This window comes from Crassostrea angulata, chromosome 10, assembly GCF_025612915.1.
Source record: "Crassostrea angulata isolate pt1a10 chromosome 10, ASM2561291v2, whole genome shotgun sequence".
Classification (NCBI taxonomy): Eukaryota; Metazoa; Mollusca; class Bivalvia; order Ostreida; family Ostreidae; genus Magallana; species Magallana angulata.
The window spans coordinates 38,173,842-38,192,456 of NC_069120.1; the positions used below are offsets into that span (position 1 = coordinate 38,173,842).

General features: G+C 33.1%; 1 protein-coding gene across 4 annotated transcripts in view; it reads right to left on the minus strand.

The window, feature by feature from the left end:
* Positions 1–2,356: 2,356 nt before the first annotated feature.
* LOC128165616 (galactoside alpha-(1,2)-fucosyltransferase 2-like) overlaps positions 2,357–18,615 on the minus strand; it is a 40,520-nt gene continuing 24,261 nt past the window's right edge. For 3 of the 4 annotated variants that reach the window (XM_052830330.1, XM_052830329.1, XM_052830331.1), the window contains 2 exons: positions 4,128–4,176; positions 2,357–3,504 (listed from right to left, as the gene is read on the minus strand). In XM_052830330.1, coding sequence (XP_052686290.1) covers positions 2,513–3,504; positions 4,128–4,155 — 1,020 coding nt within the window. In that variant the 5' untranslated portion in view covers positions 4,156–4,176 and the 3' untranslated portion in view covers positions 2,357–2,512. Of the gene's footprint in view, positions 3,505–4,127; positions 4,177–5,569; positions 5,680–18,615 lie in introns of those variants that run through there. The other variant, XM_052830332.1, reaches the window with a different exon arrangement.

Here is an 18,615-nt window from a genome sequence, read left to right on the forward strand (position 1 = left end):
GATGAAGGGCTCAGGTGTTTCAATTTCGAGCGGATAGAGGTTAATTATTTCATGAGTGAGAAATAATGCTGTATGCAGTAATGGTCTATTTTGAAAATTATCAATTATGGATTAAGGGTTTTTTTGTAAAACTTTTAAAAGGGGAAATAATAAGGAATTATTAAAAATGTCAGGGAAATTTTCAGAAAACTTCTTAAGAACAATTTGCAAAGGAAAGCTGATACTTGCACGGAAGCACCTTCAGGTAGTGTTGATTTAGAGTTGTGAGAATGGGTTGTCATGCCTAGACGAGCTCTAAGAATGGCGCCACTGGCGTAAAACAAAAATATTAGGCACACTTCAAACTATTGACTACCTATCTTGAAAGTTTCATATCCATATCTCTGATAGTCTTCGAGATCAACTGCTTACAAAATGGGTCGTAATAGATTACAAATCAGCAATAAATCGTAATGGAAGTAACGACAACAAAAATTTTATAAAAAAAATAAATTCAGATCACTGGTAATCACGGAAGACCTTTATAAGAGGAAACTATACGAAAACTATAAGGTCTTCCGTTGAAAAAGAAAACCTTAAAAATCTTAAAATCTTCTTTTAAAAAAACTTTATGTTATCATATATGGTTTTACTTTCATGCAAGCATTTTGACATATTGCTGATTCTTTTAAATTGTTTCGACTCTGGACCATGGAAGATTCTCTGGGCCTTACAAGGGTTCAGAGTTTGATGTGGGTTTATATCCCTTAAATAAACAATTATTTACGGTCTTTTTGAGAACTGCAAAGCTCAACACGTTATATGACTGTAAAGTCATCCTGTTAGAAAAGGGACTTGATTATAAACATAAGAATATCCGGGGGGATGGATTTTTATTCATAAAGGATCTACATGAATTATACCACATTGTCCAGATAATTTGTATTAAGACTCCGTTCAGCTGATTTCTCATGCCTATTGTTGCTCTGGTGAGCGATGTGGCCTATGGGCCTCTTGTTGTCTAAGTGGTCGGTCAGGACAATTCGGCAATTGAAATTTACGACTTAATACATGCAAGCGGAGATCATGATATAAAGGATGAACTGTGTTATGTAGTAACAATAAAGGCGACAACTTATGTATCACTAAGTCTCTTTTTCTGATCTAAGTGTAAACAAGAGGCCCAGGGGCCACATCGCTCACCTGAGCAGCAGTTCCTTGTAACATTCTATTTCGTAGCATATGCTTCTTCTATTTTAAACTTTGAACCCCTTTCTGGGGCCCCAGTATTAATCCGAGGTTTATGATTGGCTTTAACACTCGCCTTGTTGATTCAAACGTCATTTTATCTATAATATCCCTCATTTGGGTGAAGGCCTTTTGTGTAATTGGGTTTTTAAACCGTAAAAGTTTTCGAATTTTATTTTCGTACTTAATCCAATATTTCCACGATTGAAAGTACCCATTGGATTTCACGCTATTATAGGGTGGAACAGCATGTAACTTTTCATCATAAAAAAGTCCCACCTCTCTTTATACGGGTAACTTGGCACACGAATCTGCCGATTTTCCGATGGCGTTGTTTTTTCAATATCAAATATTTGGAACAGTTCTGAATTTTCTGGAACTACGGGATACAAATGTTTCATTTTTGCTACGAAATAGAGGAACACGTACTCCATCATTAAGTTCCCCAGGCGTCCTTGGAATCTCACACAGGCAATGTCCTCAAATCTTTGAATTCCAAACGTTTGACCAACCACTGTAAGATTTGTTACCCTGTTTTGGATGGAAAAAAATACAATGAGGTTTAGGATAGGAGAACTTTAACACTGGTTTATATACACGTAAGCCTACATCAAACATTGAGTACCTTGTGTATTCCAAATATCGTTCAAAGACAGCAGTGAATCAACTGAGAATCAAAAAATAGGTCACTTTGGGATCAAAATTTGAACAAACTTAAATCTACACTTCCTAAGTCAAAAATGCAGAAAGATTATAGACGGACAGACAGGTAGACGGACGGGCGCCGGACAAAAAGTGACCAGAAAAGCTCCCTTGAGCTTCCAGCTCAAATGAGCTGAAAACATTTAGATTCCATGTTATAACTCACCAACATGCCACCTATGAATCCAAATTTTGTGATGTAAATAACATGTATTATTTATATGTTCTTGACGTATTGTTGATTCTCAGATGTCTAGACTGTGGCCCCTGAGCATTGTTTGGGCCCCACAAGGGATTCAAAGTTTAATGTTGGCCATGGTTTATAAATATAAACAATCTTCTTGAGAACTGCAATGCTCCACTAGTAGTAAGTCTATGAAATAAACCTGGTACAAAAGGGCTCTTTTAAATTAAGAGTATCTGGAGAAAAATTTGAAAATAATTTTATTTGCTACAAAGTCCAGATGTCTACTTTGTATATAACTTCACTTGGATAACAACAACAAACAGGAATCAAGTCTCCGACAGAACCCGCTAAAATGCTTTGATAATTTACGCAATATTCGTAAAGCAATTCAAACTTTTATTCCATTGGAATCCATCCGGGATAGATAAAATCATCAATAGAATTATTCCGGAATTCTTTAGCAAAATCGGATTGAGGTCTGAAAATGTTCTTATAGTATATACTAGTTCCCTGCGCCATCCATCCGATCCACCAACCAAATGTACCGACGGACATTATTGTATGATTAGCTAAAGAAAGCAAAGCTATGTCCTCAGCCGGTGAATTTCCTGTCGAGTAATATACATTCTTCTCCTTGGCCAAGGCTTTTTTGGACCAGTCTATATCGTTAGATCCAACCACAAATAATATGTTTTTGTGCCTTGTTTTAAAATATTGCATGGCGTTTGCGTAATAAGTTTCATTGGGTGTCAGCTTTCCGTACTTATAATGTTCCTCGGTTACGTAATCTCCCCGTCTGATGTGTATACTAACAATAACACTCTCCTTGTTGATTTCAAACTTCATTTTATCTATAATATCCCTCATTTGGGTGAAGGCCTTTTGTTTAATTGGGTTTTTAAACCGTAAAAGATTTCGAATTTCATTTTCGTACTTAATCCAATATTTCCACGATTGAAAGTACCCATCGAATTTCACGCTCTTATAGGGTGGAACAGCATGTAACTTTTCATCATAAGAAAGTCCCCACCTCTCTTTATATACGGGTAACTTGGCACACGAATCTGCCGATTTTCCGATGGCGGTTAGCGTTGTTTTTTCAATATCAAATATTTGGAACAGTTCTGAATTTTCTGGAACTACGGGATACAAATGTTTCATTTTTGCTACGACATAGAGGAACACGTACTCCATCATTAAGTTCCCCAGGCGTCCTTGGAATCTCACACAGGCAATGTCCTCAAATCTTTGAATTCCAAACGTTTGACCAACCACTGTAAGATTTGTTTCCCTTTTTTGAAATACATCGAACTGATTTTTTGAATTAGAGACGTTCTTCCACATTATAATTATCACGGTCAATCCTACGCCGAAAAGAGCAATAATTCCTGAAAAAAAGTGTAGGCTAAAACTTTTTGACTGGTATAATAATACAATAAATGTCATAAATTACATGTAAGAAGAAAATATGCAAAAGTAATGTTAAAAATCCCATTTTTGAAATATTCAAGATATAAATATCTACATGTAACAACTGAAATAGTATTGATTGGCTTTTCCATGACATTGAAGCTTCGACCTTGACATTTGCGCCTCTCAGGGTCAATGTCTTATTGATTTTATTTGCTTGATTCTTCAATGACTTTATGTGTTGAACTATGACCTTGAGTCCTTCACCTCTAAGGATCAAGGTCACATGCATTTGATGAACTTTGAATTGTTGAATATTTGATGATAAAGTTTAATGTACCTTTTGGGCTTGCTGAATGAACGCAGCCCACATTTATGATTTGCTTTGGAACAATTTGATAAACGTATATACATGTTTCAGTTGTGCACTTTAACGACAAATAAATATATAATAACGAATACTTTCTGTTTTTACTAGCAATATCTGAGATGATTTATGAATACAGCATATAGTGCTTTATATTACTTTTTTTAAATATTGTCTAAAAAGGATTTAAAAAATATCTAAATAAATGTTTAAAAGAAGATGATAATGTCTTACTTGTTCGGAAATATCTTTTTGTTTTCATTCTTCAATGCTACAGCTTTAACTGCAAAAGTGAGTTGGAAAACATGATTGTAAAATTCATTACAAATTTTTTCAATATTTTGAGATGTTGATCGAAATTCATTGACGCATAAATGCTCAGAACCACACTCTTCAATGCGCAGATTTAGAAGATGGCGGAGAACCCTCCTGAAAAAAAATAATATGGATTCGCGCACGCCCCCCCCCCCCCTACACTTTACAACACCAATTTGATAAACATTTATTCCTTAAACTTTTTTTTAAATTGTTAAACGTTCTAGGACACATCTAAATAAAAAAAACATGAATTGGTGACAGGTCAAGTATGCTTACAGTGCCGTTTTAATCTTCAATAATGGATTAAAATATTGAAGATAAACTTCGTTGAACCATTGCGAATTCACAAGCAGAATGTATTGTGATATTAGCTGTTTTCCATTACAAAAATGCACTGTTTGCATCCAAAACACAAAACGCTTATTATGCATGTACAATAACTGACAAGTGTCGCTATTCAATTCAAGGTCGTTGTAAATTTTAATAGCCATATTTAAACTAAACCGAACTTCAAATAGTTACCTTGAGATAAAAATGTCCTTGATTCATTTATAGATTGCACAGTGTCACTCTTCTTAGAATTTAGGATTTTATTTAAATTAATCACCAGTAATTCCACGTGTGATCCAAAAACTGATTTTCATACTTTACTTGATGGCTTAATCACATAGATATTTTATGCTGTTTTTCGTAGACAATGGCCAAAATATCTAACAAAATATGAGGAGCATTTAAGAGACCAATTTCTTTTATATTCTAATCAAATGTAGATTGTATATGGAGAGTTATTGATTTTATGAATACAAATCATGTAATAAAACATGTTGTTATACTTTCATGTTAAATACTGAAATCTGATTGGCTAAGACGCAGTTCATAATCCGTTCTATTACCCTCAGCGTTAGCAACGCACTTAGCAACGGGTAACATAAAAGATTGTTACATGCGCGAAAATTATGCGCGTACGGTTCGCTGTAGAATTCACGTTATTCCTATATAAAAGCAGTAAAATTTTCTTAAAAATTAAGACATTCGGTATAACAAAATAAATAGTGCCTGTTTGGGAGGATAACAGTTGAAATTGACACCCCGAGAAAACCATTGTCAACCTCCGCTTCGCGTCGGTTGACAATGGTTTTCTCGGAGTGTCAATTTCAACTGTTGACAATGGTTTTCTCGGGGTGTCAATTTCAACTGTTACCCTCCCAAACAGGCACTATTTATATAATGCATAAATAGATTGTAACTGGGACAGACAACATATTATTCAAATGTGAAATACTGTAATTTATCCATGGAATAAAAGTAATGACATGGATGACGACACGTGATGACACGTACGTGTCAAAACAACTCACCAGCAAAAATATGGCCCTCCACTCCCAGAATTTAGATTTATATTACCTCTAGACAATGACAGCCACTAAAAATGAAGCAGCTAATGCATGTTAAATCCATTTTTATCTCATACGTGTGGTGTATACTACCCGTGTGAGAAAGCTTTCCTTTATCAAACGGGTGATGCTTTATCAAATTCTTCCGGTCCCAACTATTTTTGACACAGCGCTTCAGTGACCTATTTTCGAAGATTTTCTTCTATTTTACATATAACTATATCTAATACCAAAAACTGATTTAAATTAGATTTCATCGAAGATTTAAATTAAATTTGTTTATAAAACTGCAAATCACATTAGCTATCAAGGAGTTTATCCTGACGATGCGATGAAAACAGAATGCTTTGGTTGTGTTTTTATAAAAGAACTTACCGAAATAATGTGTCCCAATACTTTTATTTCACAACCAGTAAGCATTATTAAATAATTTCAACTTCGAATCATTGGGCTAGTCTTGTTTTATAAAACTTCAATAACTGTTCTCCGTCCGATTCAATTCAAACTAACGAGCATTCGCAACTTTGTGTATGTCAACAAACTTGATTTTTCAAGTCATCTGGAAGATTTCCATTCTAAGAAAAATTATTTAGAGATATAAAATTATTTCAAGGTTTATTTCAGTGAAACTTTTATATAAACAGTTAGATTCATCTCCAAAATGACGTACTAAATTGTATTACGCAAGGTCACAATAACCGCATAACACAACGGTGCATCATCGTTTAATCTTTGCAAAAAAATCAATTCGGGTCCTATAAGGGGCTGTCTCAAAAGATACATACATGTAACATAAATCAATTTGTATGATATATAATTGTGTGAATTTATATTTGCTTTATCTAACGCGTTGAAATGGTTATATTCGCTTGGCAAGCCTCGCAAACATATACACCATTTCAACTCGTTGATAAAGCAAATACTAGTATAACATCCCACAATATAGATATCCTCTTTATAACTCTGAATTCAAAACTCCGCTTTGAATTGCTTCCGATTGTAATTCGTCTCTGTTATTTCATGCGCGATCTATTTGTTTATTTATTTTAAGAAGAAAAAAATATGTTATCATCAACATTTAAACAATATAATTATTCTGAAGATGTTATATTAAAGTTGTTTAATAGTTCAAATTTTTTGCGTTGGTAATTTTGTGTATATTTCTTGTGGCCTATATTCACCGCGCAATAGTTTTTTAAATGGACATAAGAGACCGCTAATACTGGGACAACAAAGGCAGGGAAAAATTTAATTAGCTATAAATTCAATGTTTTGTCGTTGAATACAGAAGTTATTTCGGTCGTGAAAAAAGAATTCTTTTCACTCGTACTTAGCATTTGTGAAATTATTTGAAAATCACTTGTGAAATAGCTTCCGTATCCAACAACAAAACATTAAATATCTTCTTTATTTTACTTTTAAGTAGTTTATGAGAATGATGATAGATCAGCGACTCAAAAAAATAAACTACATCTATTGGTACAATGTATATCAGAGGTCTGTTCAGCAAAGCGCGTCCTAGTTCAACAAAGCGCGCCCTTCTTCGGCAAAGCGCGTCCTCGTTCAAAAGACCTTACAGCACCTCGTGTTTAGGGTCTTCCGTTTCCAACGGAAGACCCTTTTGTTTTTCTACGGTTTCTTTTTTTTCTTATTCTTATTAGGGTCTTCCGTTTCCAACGGAAGACCCTTTTGTTTTTCTACGGTTTCTTTTTTTTCTTATTAGGGTCTTCCGTTTCCAACGGAAGACCCTCTTGTTATTCTATTGTTTCTTTTTATTATTATTATTATTATTAGGGTCTTCCGTTTCCAACGGAAGACCCTCTTGTTATTCTATTGTTTCTTTTTATTATTATTATTCTTTTTCTTTATTTTTCTGACTTTTTTAAAGCTTAATATCTCAAAAAGTTTTCAACGGATTAACATGAAACTTTCAGGGATTATGTAACATCATCGTCCCTAAAAGATGTTAAATTTTCAACTACAACGTCACTTCCGTTTCAACGTTACGTCAATTTTTAAATTTTAAAAAAGTGATTTTGTCCAGGGCGTTTTTCAAAAACGCTTCAAGATAGAGACTTGGAATTTTCTGTGTTGAAGCATTGATCGTTTTTATTTGGACATAAGGCTGGAATTTAGTTTCCGTCACTTCCAGTCTAAACCGGAAGTGTTTTAAAATTTTCGTATTTTCGAATTTTTCGTTTTAATTTTAAATGTTTACGAGGTTTGTAGAGTTGTTCATGCTGAATACGAAACTGAAATCCGTTTGAAAATCGGACGATGCATTACAGAGATATCGGGGTTTAAAAATTGATTTTTCCGGAAATTTTGTTTCCGCGTCCTTGGTTTAAAAAATAGCGTAATGTTAATAGTAAAATTAACTCGTACCAAAAATAATTGTTAAGTCTTACTTAGACACATTCGGATTTTTTTTGTAAAGTTGTTCTTAAAATCAAGAGGGTTTTTGTTAAGTCGTACTTAAAATCATTCGGATTTTGTTAAGTCGTACCAGGAATTATTCGATTTTTTCATCTTTTTATTTTACTTTCTCTTGTTACTGGTTTAAGAGCTCTGCTTCTTACAGGAACTTTCAGCTTTACTTCCGACATTAACGGAAGACCCACTCGTTGCTTTGCAACGAGCTTTGCTCTAGTTATTATTATTATTATTATTATTCTTTTTCTTTATTTTTCTGACTTTTTTAGAGCTTAATATCTCAAAAAGTTTTCAACGGATTAGCATGAAACTTTCAGGGATTATGTAACATCATCGTCTCTAAAAGATCTTAAATTTTCAACTACAACGTCACTTCCGCTTCAACGTTACGTCAATTTTTAAATTTTAAAAAAGTGATTTTGTCCAGGGCGTTTTTCAAAAACGCTTCAAGATAGAGACTTGGAATTTTCTGTATTGAAGCATTGATCGTTCTTATTTGGACATAAGGCTGGAATTTAGTTTCTGTCACTTCCGGTCTAAACCGGAAGTGTTTTAAAATTTTCGAATTTTCGAATTTTTCGTTTTAATTTTAAATGTTTACGAGGTTTGTAGAGTTGTTCATGCTGAATACGAAACTGAAATCCGTTTGAAAATCGGACGATGCATTACAGAGATATCGGGGTTTAAAAATTGATTTTTCCGGAAATTTTGTTTCCGCGTCCTTGGTTTAAAAAATAGCGTAATGTTAATAGTAAAATTAACTCGTACCAAAAATAATTGTTAAGTCTTACTTAGACACATTCGGATTTTTTTTGTTAAGTTGTTATAAAAATCAAGAAGGTTTTTGTTAAGTCGTACTTAAAATCATTCGGATTTTGTTAAGTCGTGCCAGGAATTATTCGATTTTTTCATCTTTTTATTTTACTTTCTCTTGTTACTGGTTTAAGAACTCTGCTTCTTACAGGAACTTTCAGCTTTACTTCCGACATTAACGGAAGACCCACTCGTTACTTTGCAACGAGCTTTACTCTAGTTATTATTATTTTTTTTCTTTTTCTTTTTTTTCTGACTCCTTTTCGGCTTCATAACTCAAAAAGTTTTCAACTTATTTAAAGGAAACTTTCAGGGATTATGTGAAATTATAATGCCTCAAAGATGTTAAAGTTTCCATAACAACGTCACTTATGTTTTGACGTTACGTCATTTTTAAACTTTAAAAAAAGTCATTTTGTCCGCGACATTTCTCAAAAACGCTTTAAGATAGAGTCTTGAAATTTCCTGTGGTTATGAATTTGGCAATTTACATGTGCAATAAGGCTGGAAATAAAAATCCGTCACTTCCGGTCGAAACCGGAAGTGAAACAAATTTTTCGAAAAAATGAATTTTCTGATCAAATCAAAAATGAATATGTGTTTTATAAAGCTTATCAAGCTGAATCTAACACTGAAATCTGTTTTAAAATCGGACAATGCATTAAAGAGATATCGGGGTTTAAAAATTGATTTTTCCGGAAATTTTGTTTCCGCGTCCTTGGTTTAAAAAATAGCATAATGTTCAAAGTAAAGTTAACTCGTACCAAAAATAATTGTTAAGTCGTACTTGAACACATTCGGATTTTTTTTATTAAGTCGTTCTTGAAATAAGGAAGGTTTTTGTTAAGTCGTACTTAAAATCATTCGGACTTTGTTAAGTCGTACCAGGAATAATTCGATTTTTTCATATTTTTATTTAAGTTACTCTTGTTTTTGGTTCAAGAGCTCTGCTTCTTACAGGAACTTCCAGCTTTACTTCCGACATTAACGGAAGACCCACTCGTTGCTTTGCAACGAGCTTTGCTCTAGTTCTTATTATTATTATTCTTTTTATTTTTTTTCCAACTCAAATATTTCAAAAACGCTTCCATCGATTGTTTTGAAATTTGCAGGTTTAATGTGTATCTGAAAGATCTCTATGATATGAAAAAATTATTTGATGACGTCATCAATTTCGTCAGATATTGACGTTTTTCACGTTTTAAAAAGGGATTTAGTCCGGAGCTTTTCTCATTTTTGATTTAAGGTAAAGCTATGAGATTTACAGAGAAGGTAGAACTATCGTTTTACTTATGACATAAGGCTGGAAACTAAATTCGGACACTTCTGGTCGAAACCGGAAGCAAAACCAATTTTTTTGAATTTTCATGTTTTTCAATTTTAAAATTTTTACGTACGTATCTTACAGTATTTTTCATGCTGAGTTCAAAACTGAAATCCTTTTTTGAATCGGAGGATGCATTACAGAGATATCGGGGTTTAAAAATTGATTTTTCCGGAAATTCTGATTCCACGTCCTTGGTTTAAAAAATAGCGTTATATTCAAAGTAAAATTAACTCATACCAAAAATAATTGTTAAGTCGTCCTTGATCACATTCGGATTTTTTTTGGTAAACTCGTTCTTGAAATCGGAAAGGTTTTTGTTAAGTCGTACCTAAATCATTCGGATTTTGTTAAGTCGTACCAGAAATAATTCGATTTTTTTCATCTTTTTATTTTTGTTACTTTTGTTATTGGTTTAGGAGCTCTGCTTCTTACAGGAACTTCTAGCTTTACTTCCGACATTAACGGAAGACCCACTCGTTGCTTTGCAACGAGCTTTGCTCTTGTTATTATTATTCTTTTTATTTTTTTTCCAACTCAAATATTTCAAAAACGCTTGCATCGATTGTTTTGAAATTTACAGCTTTAATGTGTATCTTAAAGATCTCTATGATATGAAAAAATTATATGATGACGTCATCAAATTCGTCAGATATTGACGTTTTTCACGTTTTAAAAAGTGATTTAGTCCGGAGCTTTTCTCATTTTTGATTTAAGGTAAAGCTATGAGATTTACAGAGAAGGTAGAACTATCGTTTTACTCATGACATAAGGCTGAAAACTCAATTCGGACACTTCCGGTCGAAACCGGAAGCAAAACCAATTTTTTTGAATTTTCATGTTTTTCAATTTTAAAACTTTTACGTACGTATCTTACAGTATTTTTCATGCTGAGTTCAAAACTGAAATCCTTTTTTGAATCGGAGGATGCATTACAGAGATATCGGGGTTTAAAAATTGATTTTTCCGGAAATTCTGATTCCACGTCCTTGGTTTAAAAAATAGCGTTATATTCAAAGTAAAATTAACTCGTACCAAAAATAATTGTTAAGTCGTACTTGATCACATTCGGATTTTTTTTTGGTAAACTCGTTCTTGAAATCGGAAAGGTTTTTGTTAAGTCGTACCTAAATCATTCGGATTTTGTTAAGTCGTACCAGAAATAATTCGATTTTTTTCATCTTTTTATTTTTGTTACTTTTGTTATTGGTTTAGGAGCTCTGCTTCTTACAGGAACTTCTAGCTTTACTTCCGACATTAACGGAAGACCCACTCGTTGCTTTGCAACGAGCTTTGCTCTAGTTATTATTATTCTTTTTATTTTTTTTCCAACTCAAATATTTCAAAAACGCTTGCATCGATTGTTTTGAAATTTACAGCTTTAATGTGTATCTTAAAGATCTCTATGATATGAAAAAAATTATAAGATGACGTCATCAAATTCGTCAGATATTGACGTTTTTCAAGTTTTAAAAAGTGATTTTGTCCGGAGCTTTTCTCATTTTTGATTTAAGATAAAGCTATGAGATTTACAGAATAGGTAGAACTACCGTTTAACTTATGACATAAGGCTGGAAACTCAATTCGGACACTTCCGGTCGAAACCGGAAGCAAAACCAATTTTTTTGTTTTTTCATGTTTTTCAATTTTAAAAATGTCACATACCTATCTTACAGTAATTTTCATGCTGAGTTCAAAACTGAAATCCGTTTTTAAATCGGACGATGCATTACAGAGATATCGGGGTTTAAAAATTGATTTTTCCGGAAATTTTGATTCCGCGTCCTTGGTTTAAAAAGTAGTGTAATGTTCAAAGTAAAGTTAACTCGTACCAAAAATAATTGTAAGGTCGTACTTGAACACATTCTGATTTTTTTGTTAAGTCGTTCTTGAAATCAGGAAGGATTTTGTTAAGTCGTACTTAAAATCATTCGGATTTTGTTAAGTCGTACCAGGAATAATTCGATTTTTTTTTTCATCTTTTTATTTTAGTTACTCTTGTTATTGGTTTAAGAGCTCTGCTTCCTACAGGAACTTCCAGCTTTACATCCGACATTAACGGAAGACCCACTCGTTGCTTTGCAACGAGCTTTGCTCTAGTTATTATTATTCTTTTTATTTTTTTTCCAACTCAAATATTTCAAAAACGCTTGCATCGATTATTTTGAAATTTACAGCTTTAATGTGTATCTTAAAGATCTCTATGATATGAAAAAATTATATGATGACGTCATCAAATTCGTCAGATATTGACGTTTTTCAAGTTTTAAAAAGTGATTTAGTCCGGAGCTTTTCTCATTTTTGATTTAAGATAAAGCTATGAGATTTACAGAATAGGTAGAACTACCGTTTAATTTTCATGCTGAGTTCAAAACTGAAATCCGTTTTTAAATCGGACGATGCATTACAGAGATATCGGGGTTTAAAAATTGATTTTTCCGGAAATTTTGATTCCGCGTCCTTGGTTTAAAAAGTAGTGTAATGTTCAAAGTAAAGTTAACTCGTACCAAAAATAATTGTTAGGTCGTACTTGAACACATTCTGATTTTTTTGTTAAGTCGTTCTTGAAATCAGGAAGGATTTTGTTAAGTCGTACTTAAAATCATTCGGATTTTGTTAAGTCGTACCAGGAATAATTCGATTTTTTTTTTCATCTTTTTATTTTAGTTACTCTTGTTATTGGTTTAAGAGCTCTGCTTCTTACAGGAACTTCCAGCTTTACATCCGACATTAACGGAAGACCCACTCGTTGCTTTGCAACGAGCTTTGCTCTAGGTATATTTAATATGCTTTTAATCGGATTAGCTAACAACCAATATACATGTACTAGATATGAATATAAAATCTGTCGGAGCGGATTTAAGATCTGAATTAGATAAAATTAGTGTTTAGCCTAAAGCATATACATACATATAAGTTTGTTTTACCCGCAAATAAATCAGTCTAAAAAGAGTGGATAGAAGTTAAGTCCTTAAATTCTCTTTACCAAATGTGTTTTTGAAAAACTATATGATTGCATGATTTGGTGGTGATCGATTGCCCAATAGAATGCAAAACTTTCGGAGCAGTGTTGCGCGGGGGTGTTAAGGAAGCATATGAAGCATTTAGCGTCTTATTTTGACTGTCATATTCAAAATCGTGAAATTAAATAACTATTTTGAATAAGACCAAAAACTGAAATTATCCTTTGAAATAGATGTAAGTGCAATAAAATCGGGTAGTACATTACTGCCACATTGGTGCATTAACACGTGACAACTATAGATAGCTTATGTATATTCCTTAACATAAAATGAGATAGAACAACGCTACCCCGGCCCGCGGTTTCCAAAATAAAATAAACATACCAAGTGAAGACAAAACATCTCAGTTTAATCAAAACGCTGCTAGAATTCTATGTTCTTCTTAAATAGTTATTCATCCGGCTCTCGTAAAACCTTCCCAGCTTTTATAAAGTTTGCACGGAAAACGGTATGTTGCATCAAAACATGGGATTCTAGCAGCACTTTTCAATTTAAGCATTGATCAAAGTAACGATACGTATAAAATTTCAAGTTCACTATATACGGGGTAGTGTTGTTCAAGTCGAATTTTTATATCGTAAACAACGACAAAGGAAAGCCTGGCCGAGAAATAAAAGCAAATTTACATACCTTTTAGCGATTGATTGATTAATAAAACTAACATCTCTCCCAGTATTCTTATGTTCAATTCTCAATAAATCACACCACAATACTTTATTAGAGTTCTTAAATTAGTTATATTTTGAATATGTTTACAATGCTTTCCAATCAAAATCACACGGAATTCAACTTTCAGTCATGACGTCAAATCATGATGTGTTAATCTACGTAATACAAACTAATTTCTGGGGAAAAAAATCAGTATTCAGTATTTTTATTTGTTTTTGGTCTACGTTTCGTTGCTTAGACATTTGAATATATACATAATAACTAAGATTTGTGAATTCACGGAATTACATGTAACTCAGATTCCATGTGCTTCCTTAACACCCCCGCGTGTTTATAGAACTTCCAAACGCTACTGGTTGTGTCCAAGAGGCTGATTTAGCTAGACATGTTTAATTAAGGTGGCATGGGACACCTCTATATTGTGGCGTATTTCTGATCGAAATAAACAATATAATCAAGCATAATTTGATGAAAATTTTCTTTCCAAATGTTATCACCTAACAGTGTAGTGAAATGGATTAGAGCATTAAGTAGAAGGCTGAAAGTCATGAGCTAGAATCCCGCTGGAGCTTTTATAATATTTACATTTCAAAACTTTTCAAATCATTCGGGTTATTTTGGTTTTTGTCATATTTTGTAAAATTTGATTTTTTTTTTTAAATCCGGTGAAAGTATTTTAATTATAATGTACTTTTATCCACATTAATATCGACAGGTGCCCCATACCACCTCACAACGAAATTATAAAAGTAGTAGACTACAGGCCCAATAAATACCTAATAGCGAGCGCGCCGGTGTAATGAAGAATAATGACCCCCGTAGAATGATGACCAGGGGTCATTTTTCGACGTAGAATAATAACCCCCCTAGTTGAAGAATGATTGGATTTTTCTGAAGAAAAATGACCCCCCCCCCCCCCCCCCCCGTAAACAATGGTTACCCCGTATCAAAGATATGACTTTGAAATTACTTAATATTTCACTCTGTTCAACTGATTTTAAAGTTATAAACACAGAATGTGTAAATCAATCGCTGTATATAGTTTGTCATATCCGTAGCAAGCACACACAAAACACTCTTACAATGCCACAAATTGATTAACAGTTACGTCACTTCTCTCGTCTACATACGACGGGAAATGTCGCAAATAAAGAAAAATTTATACACAATGAGGATATTGTGTGATAATTAACGAACAATAATTATGAAATAATAATTGTTGTAATAATATAAGCAATATTCATTGCTGAATGAATTGTCAATCTTAGAATGATACATGTATATATCTTTATGGAAAAAGACTAAGGGGCAGGTAACGTAGGAATATGAATTCTTCTTATTTACATTTTTTGAGGAAAGCAGTTTTTAAAAAATCATTTTGGGTTAGTTTTGTTTTCTTCTACGTAATATATGAACAGCAATATTCTAAACATTTGTTGTAATGTTGTATTTGTGATCATGAATAGACTATATTCTTTTAGAGCAAATGTGTGAAGAGTACCTGACTATAGTAAATCTTAATGGATAATAGACACTGATCGATTATAATAAGAAAAGATTGTTTATGAAAGCGTTGATAAGAGGTTAGGGCCCATGTAAGGGGTTTATATCCCCCTTGATTTTGATCACATGATCTTTATTTTATCAAAAGTTACCAATAATGCTTATACAAACTATTCATGTAATAATTATATTACTACTAACTTCAGCTTAATTATAATGCCTAACACTGGAGTAAACTTTTCATAATTTTGGTTTCATCATTAGTTTTGGGTGATGCACTTGCATACCCAGCAGTTTGTTACAGTGGAAAAACTCAATGCAAGTATAATTCATGAACAATATGAAGAATATAGACGATGCGACGGCGAAGCGCGAAGATGCGAAGACGAAAGTGCTAAGTTGCGAAGGCGAAGAAGTGATACTACTGTCGCTTCTTCGCCTTTGCAACTTCGCTCTCTCGCCTTCGAATCTTCGCGCTTTTGCCATTTTAGCTCACCGAGACGAAGTCAAGGGGAGCTTATGCTATACTCCCGGCGTCGACGTCCGGAGCTGGTTAAAGTTTTTGTTGCAGGTCCTGTGTCTAATCTATTACTTGTCCTATCTTCACCAAACTTGCTAACTTCACCTAACCTGAATAGATGGTGTGTCTTATGATACAGATGCACCTGACAGGCATGTATGCTGAATCAGAGCCATAGGTTGGAGATACTTGAGGGGGTAAAGGTTTTAATTGCTGGTGCCCTCTGATGATGATATCTAAATTATTACTGGTCCTAACTTCACCAAACTTGCATGGATGGTGCGTCTTATGATACTAATGCACCTGACAGGCTTGAATGCTGAGGTTGCTTCAGATGCAGAGCCTAATCTCCATTATCAACTATGCTAAAGAAATCTCCTACCTCACTCAAACCTGCTTGATAGATAGATGTGGCTGTTGTTAAATGATATAACATGGTTCCTATGATATAGTATTGTATAAAATGAAACACTTTTGTTTAATAGGATACAATAAAATACCATGTTATATTGTAAAACGTTATATAATACGATATAATATTGTATATTTATTTTTATTTTATTTTATGATTTGATGTTAGATTATGATATTGTTATGTACAGTGTTGTATATTATGATACTATATTGTATAATATTATATTGTATTATTAACATATTATTTAATAGCATAATAAAATTACATATGATATTGCAATATATACTATTGCATCCTATGATATAACATTGTATATCTTATGATTTTGTATCATACAGTATTGTAAAATATAATATTGGTTTCTGTAATATAGAACTATTTCAAATGAAATTGTATATATGATATTGTTATATCATAAAATATCGTATCATACGATATCGTATAATACGATATTGGTTTATATGATATATTCTCATATCACATGAAATTGTATTTTATGATGTTCTAATATACATTATTGTATCATATGATACAATATTTATAATATATTTGTATTATATAATATTTCATTTTATCCCATGATATTGTATCATTTGATATGATACAATGTTGTATCAACTTATATTGTATCATATAATACATTATAATAATATTTATCAAATATGATGCAGTACCATACAATGCTATATTATATACTATATTATACAATATGATAACATATGTTTCAATGTTATGATGTATTATTGCATTATGATATTTATATAATAGTGTTTTGTTGTGCATAAATAGTAGTCAGTGTTTAATACATGGTGCACGAGCCGGACCCTAACCCTAATTACTATTTAGGCATAGTACATGCACAACACAACACTATTGATATTATTATGCCGAGTCTTGTATATACTGACATGCTTTGCTATAAGTAGCTGTGACGTTTGAGTGTACAATTTTATAACAGATGATATACGATATTGTGTCAAAACAGAATCAATGAATATCCAAGATCATAAAGGATGGTTTTAATATAATATGATAAAGGTGGTCTCATAAAGGTGATGCCTCATAAAGGTGATGCCTCGTCTCCGTGAGCTTTGTAATCTGTGATTACCTATGTTTTATAATTGCGGAGCTCTCTATCGTTTAAGGGTTTCGAGGCATATATTGGAAATTTTATTTTTATAAAATTTATATAATTAAATTATCCAGGGGGATAGAGTCCGGATTCCCTCTCCCCTTTTACTGCGTAAAATTATTAATATTGAATTTTCCGGGAGGACGGACCCCCTCTCCCCCTCTAGATCCATGCATTAGCAAGGAGTGTTGCATAATGAAATTAGAATGTTACTGTGTTTGGTCCACGGTAAACAGACGGCTGGTAAGTGACATGTCTACACATTATGGTGGACATTAAATTTTGTGTGGAGTAATGATAGGCATAGCTAGCACTTGTAAACATATATGTCACATGTACACATTAAAATATTTATAAACATTCATAGTAAGCGCGATGGCCTAGCACATGCGTATCAATAATAGCCCGGATTAATCGGAAAACCTTGGCGAGTACGGTGCCTGCATTAAATTCTATGTAATCGACCGAGAATTGCTGAAAGCAATAAAAAAAAGGAGAAGGCGAAAGTGCGAAGATGCGAAGGCCAGAGTGCGAAGTTGGAAAGGAGCGATAGTAGTATTGTTTGCTTGCCTTCGCACCTTCGCACTTTAGGCATCACATCTTCGCGCTTCGTCGTCGCATCTTCGCACTTTTGGTCCTTCACCTTCGCAGTATCGCCTTTGCAACTTCGCATCTTCGCCCTAAGGTCGAAGTGGCCCTAGCGAAACACCATAGATATGTGAAAATTTAATTGTTAAAAGGGCATGGTCACGATTTTTTTTTCTGTTTTCATTATTTACAATGCTTAAGGAAAGCTTTTACTGATCAAATGAAATTTGAGGATCAGTTGTAAAGTTATAAGTTATAAGATACAGGTCTGACAATTCTTTGTCATGTAAACAAGGTTCGTGTCTTGTTGTTGTTTACATAGTTCAATGTACCAATAAAAAATCTTTTTCAAGCTGATTTGTTTATCTTCTTATTCATTTTAAGCATAAATAAACAGTTTCTTACGTATAACACATTCATTAGGTCTAAAATTGGAATTTTCACTTCAATATTCAAAATGTAAACAAAAGCTTTGTTTACATAGCAAAGAATTGCAAGCTATGTAACTTGCTTATAACTCAATGAATGACACTTAAAGTTTGGTTGCCTATTAAAAATGCCTTTCTGAAGCATTGTGATCATTAAAATCG